The sequence below is a fragment of the Oryza brachyantha genome, chromosome 1, assembly GCF_000231095.2.
Source record: "Oryza brachyantha chromosome 1, ObraRS2, whole genome shotgun sequence".
NCBI classification, from domain to species: Eukaryota; Viridiplantae; Streptophyta; class Magnoliopsida; order Poales; family Poaceae; genus Oryza; species Oryza brachyantha.
The window spans coordinates 850,642-858,150 of NC_023163.2; the positions used below are offsets into that span (position 1 = coordinate 850,642).

At 43.8% G+C, this 7,509-nt stretch overlaps 2 protein-coding genes across 7 annotated transcripts; one reads left to right on the forward strand and one right to left on the reverse strand.

Annotated features, from left to right (window-relative positions):
• Positions 1–665: 665 nt before the first annotated feature.
• LOC102702601 (EEF1A lysine methyltransferase 2-like) lies at positions 666–3,753 on the forward strand. The gene is made up of 7 exons (XM_040523157.1): positions 666–1,054; positions 1,272–1,400; positions 1,817–1,951; positions 2,408–2,504; positions 2,744–2,847; positions 3,033–3,084; positions 3,345–3,753. Exons 1-7 carry the CDS (start codon positions 759–761, stop codon positions 3,540–3,542), a joined length of 1,011 nt encoding a protein of 336 aa, XP_040379091.1. The 5' UTR covers positions 666–758; the 3' UTR covers positions 3,543–3,753.
• Positions 3,754–3,940: 187 nt separating this feature from the next.
• Positions 3,941–7,509, reverse strand: LOC102702322. Of its 6 annotated transcripts, none has more exons than XM_015838288.2 (9): positions 7,232–7,430; positions 6,694–6,878; positions 6,338–6,570; positions 5,544–5,615; positions 5,320–5,387; positions 5,064–5,214; positions 4,868–4,948; positions 4,660–4,749; positions 3,941–4,409 (listed from the first exon to the last, which is right to left on the reverse strand). In XM_015838288.2, the coding sequence occupies exons 3-9, from the start codon at positions 6,563–6,565 to the stop codon at positions 4,296–4,298; spliced, it is 804 nt and encodes a 267-aa protein (XP_015693774.1). In that variant the 5' UTR covers positions 6,566–6,570; positions 6,694–6,878; positions 7,232–7,430; the 3' UTR covers positions 3,941–4,295. The 6 variants fall into 6 exon arrangements, 5 of the variants coding, with proteins under 5 accessions (XP_015693774.1, XP_015693770.1, XP_040383307.1 ...); XM_015838284.2 differs by having other exon boundaries at positions 6,691–6,878; XR_001550453.2 differs by lacking the exon at positions 6,694–6,878 and adding an exon at positions 4,509–4,567 and having other exon boundaries at positions 4,318–4,409.

Here is a 7,509-nt window from a genome sequence, read left to right on the forward strand (position 1 = left end):
AAGCATAGGTAAATCAATACAGGAGTAGTAGATTTTTTTATGAAAAAACATACTCATTTCAAAAGCGTAGAGCAAATAATATGAATTTCAATCTAAAACTTGTTTCGGAAAATCATATCAATTTATTTTAAGTTTTCAATAACTAACCGTACTTAGTTTATCATTCACTAATAACACACTTCATCGGTTTTATATTATAAAATATTTTATCTCTATTTAAATTATATATATATATATATGTGTGTCCCCGAATTCATCTGTATCCACGTATATAAATATCAAGCGATTTAACTTTTCTTTCCTACCAGACTCACCCTACTGTCATTATAAAATCGGCCCGGTCCACCAATAAAAAAATCGGCCCAGCCCCAACGACTAACGGCCATCCTTCCGTTTAACATCAACGTTTCCCGCGAAATCCGGCCTGCACCGCTCTACCCTACCCTGGTCCCACTGCCACATGGCCCCCATGCATAAGTGGGCCCACATACCAGTGACCGCTTCCCATGTACCCGCCGTTCCTCCTCGGTCCCCGCGGCAAATCCAATCGGCTATCACACCGACAGGTGGGCCAATCAGGCTGAGGCCCACCTGCCATTGACCCTTCCTGCTCCTCCCGAGAAGCCACCTCAAATCATTCACTCGTCGACTCGTCGTCGTCCCGACACAGGAGGGCGGCACCACCACCACCACCCGCGACGACGCGGCGCGGCGGCCGAGCCAGCCGGGCTAGGGTTTGGGCTAAGGCGCGCGGGGCCATGGCGGGGATACGGTGGCCGCCCGAGGACCCGGAGATCTTCCCGACCAGGATGGTCAGCGGCGGCGGGGGCGCGGGAGGAGGCCCGGGGGGGCCCCCGGGCCCCCCCGGCGAGATGGCCTCCGACGACGACCGGTCGGTGGCGGCGGACTCGTGGTCCATCAAGAGCGACTACGGGAGCACCCTCGACGACGAGCAGCGGTACGCCGACGCCACCGAGGTTCTCCTCGCCTCCTGCTCCGCCCACGCGGCCGCGTCCACGGCCTCCGTCGCCGCCAACCCCTCCACCGATTTCAGGTGAGCTGATCCCATTCCCGCGGTCCGCCGTTGCTTGTTGCGCCGTGTGATCTGATTTCCCTTTGTGTTTTGGGGAAGAAGAGGGGCATTGTGTGAATTGGATCGTGCGATTTGGTCCAACGCTCTCGCGGTATTTGCATTTTGGTCCTTAGAATGATTTTTTGTTTGTTTGTCTGCTCGGCTGACTCATGTTGTCGGTGTTGTGAATGCTGAACAGCTTCGACAAGGATGTGCCGGACTCCAGCGAAATGGAGCCACCGATGCTGGGCCTGCCGAATTATCATCAGGATGGCTCTTATGCAGATTACCTTGCTAATTTTCAAGAACGAAGCCACGCAGACGACTGGTAAGATTATGAATAGAGTGTAGTTCTCATCATGGGAATTATGTTGTAGCTTTTTGTTCACAACATGATTAGAATAACATTGAACAAAACTAGTTTTTTCCCTCATTGGGGAATGCATAACATGTTAGCATTGCAAAAACTAATAAGACAGTAGTTTTGATATCAGCCAATATGTTTTTGAGTATTTGTCTTCTATGTGAGGTTTGCCTGTTGCCCACTGCTCATTGGCCAAATGAAAATCAGAGCTTTTAGTCTTGTCTTTTGCCTGTCTAGCTACTATTGGATGGACTAGCTTTTTTGCAGTAATGTTCCATTTTAAGGGTAAAATAGTAAAAAAGATGTACAGTTTTTCTTGCTCTACCTCTTCAATGGTTATATTACTTGCTACAACATAAGCCTAACTAGTCCCATTGTAGGTTTGGCACAGAGAACATGGATGTCCTCATAGGCTGGACAAAAAACTTGTGTTCCGACAAAGATTTGTGTAGCTGCAGTGTACTCGACATAGGAACTGGGAGCGGTCGACTACTGCAACAGCTTGCAAAGCAAGGGTATACCGATTAAATGACAATCTTTCATTTCCATTTCTTCAATCTCAGCTTACTTTAACGTGAAAAATGCTGATATCCTTGTCAACTTCAATGTATTGGTGTTGAGATGCTTTTCTTAACGTTTTTTGACAGCCCTCTATATAATTAGAGAGCATGAATTTGGAGTTGTAAAGTTTGGCATCTACATAAACATGACAAGTAGAACTGATTAAGATAGCTAGACCTATCAATTTTTCAATGGTCTTTCTTGGAAGCTGCATCTGGGTTTGCTGTTAAGCAAAGGGATCATGCTAGTATAGTCATGTTTTTTTTTCCTTGAATAGCTTTATGACTGTCGATAGTGAGAACATCTCTATTGCCTTGGAGTAGTTTTATATATTAGGAGATATTCAACTATGCATTTCACTCTGCTGCAATGTTAATGACTCTTGGCAGTACTGATATGTCCATATACAGGTTTTCTGATCTGACTGGGATTGACCATAGTGAAGGTGCGATTGAGGTTGCTCGTAATCTTGCAATTCGTGATGGGTTTGAGCACATTAATTTCCTGGTGAGTTGAGCACTGGACCATTGGATGCATATGTCCATATCTGTATGTTCACAATTTTGTGTTCTTATTGTGCTATACTGTATAATGTGCCCATCCATGGCCATCTGTTTGTCTCTTAGATACCAAAATAACACCTTCCAAGGTTGTGCAGCTAACTATCAACTCCCTTGAACAAAGTGCTTTAAAACAGCAAGAGGAGGAAAGAGCTAATTTAGCTTATATGAATCTTTCTCTTGTAGGTTGATGACGTGTTAGAGTCAAAGTTGGAGAGGAGATTTGAACTTGTGATGGATGAAGGAACTCTAGACGCGATTGGGTTGCACCCCGATGGACCTGTAAAGAGGTAATGTGTGCGAAGATGTTGATATGTGCTTTAATCTTTATGATTGATTACCATAAATTCGTATATGCCACGTAATATTAGGAATGGCTAGATACTCTAAATTGCTTAAATTGTTTGGACTGCCATGGATCACACTGCTCGTTGGTTTCAGTGTGTTAATCTATTTCCAATTTGCTGCATTTCAGAATGATGTATTGGCAGTCGGTTGCAGGGCTGGTTTCTCCTGGTGGCATACTGGTCAGTACTTCCATCACATTCAACCCAAAAAAACCTTTTGTTGCATGGTGTCTCACTTGCAACAAATTCAAACTGTTTATTGTGGTGGAACGCTTGCATATTCTACCAATGGAAATAACCAAGTTGCCATCTACAACATATGGTGTTCTGTTTAACTTAGTGATCCTGCTTTACCTATATAATTTCACAATTACATTAACTATTTCTTGAAACTCATGTATGTTAAGATGGCCTCTGATGCTACTTTTGCATGTGCTTAGGTTATCACATCATGTAGCAGAACCAAAGATGAGTTGGTCCAGGAGGCAGAGAACTTCAACCAAAGAAAGCTGGGTGCTATGGGCCCCGAAGGTGCTCAAGCCAGTGATGCTGCGGTGTTCAAGTATCTCGACCATGTTCAAACTTACCCCAGCGTGGATAGTTCATGCATCACAACCGTTGCTTTCTTGCATAGCTGAAATATATATATGTATGCTCTTCTTTTTCTCACTAACTCGTGATCCCAGTGTGTATCTCCATTACTGTAGTTTCTCTTCTGGGTTATAGTCTACTTTGTCAGATAGATTATTCAGTTGTTACGTTGCTTTGTTATGTCTTGAATTCTTGATGGCTGTACTCGTTGAAAGCGTGACAAGCAACTATTACATCATATATGCATAACTTTGTGCTCTGGTAGCTGAACCAAGTCATCAACAATTAACCAATCGGTCAGGCAATAGCAGATCCTGTGACCTGACGTGCATGGGTTGAAGAACCCATGGGAATATGGAATTCCCAATTTGCATTCTGGCTCTACTATTATCGATGAAAATGATTGCGATTGTAAAATGAGTAACGCGAGTAGATGAATCCAGAAAATAACGTGTAATTCCTTCCATTTGCAAGTAATCTGAATAGTAACAATATTTTCAATACATAGGAGGTAGCTGAACTTGCTGCAGTGCAAGAGAAGCTCACAAGTTACAGCATCTGGGTTAGCAGGCGATCAGTTCCTTTCTCATATGTACAGAGCCACTACATTCTTGCAAGTGCACCTTGAAGCGAGTGGCTTCAAACTATCTTCATTTACTATGTCACATATGGTCACTTTCTTCTTCTTTTTTCTCTCTCTCTCTCTCTTTTTTTTTGATTTTTTTGCGCGAATTTTTGCTCTATGAAGTGCAAACCACACAAAGCCGATACTGGAGGTGAAGACATCGTTCTTGATCATGTCAGTAAATTGGCACCAGGCGTGTCTGAGAGTGAATTGGCTGTGCAGAATTGGTATCTGAATCCCCCTCCTCCTCTTCACTGTCTGACGAAGTCATATACATTTCCCGGCTTTCCTGCAGTGTTAAGTGATCTAGATCCCAGAGTTATGATCTAGCCAAGAAGACTGTAGCTTATACTATGAACAGTAAGATGAACTCTGCTCAGGTGTAGACCTTCTGGTACTGAATGATAATATGCATCCTACTTCCAGCTAGATTGAGCAGGATTAGGGCTACATTGGTTCAGACAGTGACCATCATCAGAATCACTGCACCTGAGGAGGTTCCAACAATGGCAGCTGAGATCATGAAATGATAGAATTACCTGCTGGCGACGACGACGATGGAAGGTTGCCAATGCTCTCACCATGACCAAGATCGGAAATAGAATTCCCGCAGTCCTCAATACAAGAATCTTTTTACCCCATCAGAAGTACAGACATGTAGTCAGAGGCTTGAACTCAAAGACAACTAGACAAGTGTGATAAAAATTGCAGCGATGATCTAAACACAATGTTGGTGGTCAATCTTACCGAGAATAGGGCCAATGAGTACTCCCCATTCCCACCAATCATAAGAGGAAGCGTGTGCCGAAGAACCAAGAGCGCCATGAACTATTGAATCACAGTGACACACTTCCATCAGAATTCAGAAAGGAAACATAAGAATTAGCAAGGATGATAGATACTTGTCATAAAACGATATCTATCCAGATGTAAGAAATCTCACAATTATGGCGACTGTTCGGCAACACAGTGTGCTGCTTCTTGTCCTTGTGGGTAAGTAGTCCTCATAACCATCCATAAAGTCCCGCTCTGATGGCACCATTGTTATTATCTGGGAATCATGGAGATCTTGCCTACCAATCTCCCAATTCCCCCTGTAGGAGGGATCAGGGAAAGAAACAAACAAAGATGTAAGAATTTACAGACACTGGCTAGTACGCACAGCAACCAATTATCATTTAGGATCTCTGAGAGAGTACCTGAAGTTCATCGGTATACTTCCATAGTGAAACAGTTGCTGTGGGGCAGTATAACCAGGTTTGAATTGCTGCAGAAAGAGATAGCATATGAGCAGATTAGCCCATGCATGCTTCAACAGTTTTCATGTCCTCCAAAATGTATTGCTATCAAGCACTTTCGTCTGTAATATAAATAATTCCATACAGCTACAGAGAATGCATAGTTGAACCAATATTAATTTTACCTGCAAACATATTTCGCAAATGGTGTCACCTTTCTCGTTGCACCAACGCTGAATGCATTTCCGGTGCGCATACTGCAAGGGAGAAGCCAGGAATTTAATATGGTGTGACAATTCACCTGCATGACCAACTTAAATACCATCTAGTCTCAGTTAACTCTGAGCACATCATTCTATTGCAGAACTATCATAGTATCATTTGCTAGAACAAGAAACAACAAACAGCACCAAATCCAGAGTATTTTACTGAAGTTTCAACTACATTTGACCTTGGCATGTAGTAGCAGATAATGTGGTTAGTTGCCCCACACATTGCGTGAAGGTCACATAGATAGCCACTTCCATTTCCCTTGCTTCGAAAGAACACCAACACCTTGTTTTGTTTTATTTATCAGAAACATCGCTATCAAATAGGAAGGCCAATAAGAGACGGTGTCGTCTAAGGTACATTGAGCCAAATGCAGTTATTCTAGCAACAACAACACTAAATTTTAGCATTGACCTTTTTTTTTGCACACTTAAATTAGCATTGCACTACTCGTAAGTGCACAACCTAGTGAACCTACTGCATCTAACCCCCAACCATAAATGTCAACAATTTTCATCCCAAGTCAACTAGTGAACTACTCCATAACTAGAAATCTAAAGTGACAACAAGAAAATCATGGACACCAATTAACTAATTTATCTTCTCCCACTAAAAGAGAAGACCAAATTTCCCATCTGAAAAAAAAGAGAGATCTTTTTCATAACACAAACCAGAAATACAGAATCAGAAAGCCAAGAAAAGCAATGACCTTGAGGCTGCCGCAGCAGGCACAGGGAGCCTCCATGCTGGTATCCCAATCCTCCTCCTGGCAAATCCTGCACTCCACCATCTTCCTCGCGGAGCCGCCATCGCCGTCGCAGCAGTAGTCGATCGCCACCGTCTCCGCCTGCAAATCGGCCACCTGCTTCCTGATTGCCGCGTCCAGCGTCGACTCCGTCAGCAGCCGATCCACAAGCAATGCGAGATGGTCGCCCATTAATCCTGCACAACCATGCAGTCCACATGGTTCAGAAATCGCCATCCAAGCAGCCTGAATCATTTCTTGCAACAATCTATGCTCCTAATAAAAAAAAGAATCAGTGTAATGGCCTAGGAGAACACCACGAATCCAAGAGGGAAACCAAGGAGTTCGTCAGGCATGTGGTGGAAGGATGGGGATGCAACTGCTGCCCTTTTGGTACGAACTGACAGGAGCCAACTGCTCCGTGATGGTAATAACCGCAAGAAATGGGAAGCTAAGTAACTGGACTTGTTTGATAGGCACTGGATCAAGTTGGCCCGAGCAGCAACTGCACCAAGAACAGTCAAAACCCGCACAGGATTTATGAACAAGGCTTGACGAAAAATGACATCTTTTCATAGAATGGAAGGGAACCATGGCCAACTAATCGATGAGAGCTCGAACAAGAGGGGGGTTGCTAGCATTACAGAACCCACAAAGCACATCTATTAGTGCTGAATCAAAAGAACACAATAAAAACACCACCAGGAAAAGAACAATTCAACACCAAGAACTCACCAAGAGAGAGACGAGAAGAGACGCAGGAAGCACAAAAGGAAGATGAAGCTGCTGGTTTCAACGCTCTCAAGGCTTATAGCAAAACTAGAACAGCAAGAAGCAAATAAAAAAGCAAATCTTTACCTTGTCCAGGTATCAACAGCAAAACTCCAGGAGAAAGTTGAAGCTTGGAAGGCTGGATTTGGGGGGTGGGGTTAAGGCAAGGTGAGGGGGATTGGGGGAGGGGTTAAGGGAAGCAAGAGATGGAGTGGAAGGGGATGTAACAATGGAGGCCAAGCCAAGGGAAAACACTCAAGCTCACCCTCACCTCCTCCTCCTCCTTCCTTCTTCCCTCAAATTTAAATTAGAAGAGAGGCAAAGAGAGAAGGGGGAATAAGTATCACCTAACAACAACTTCACTG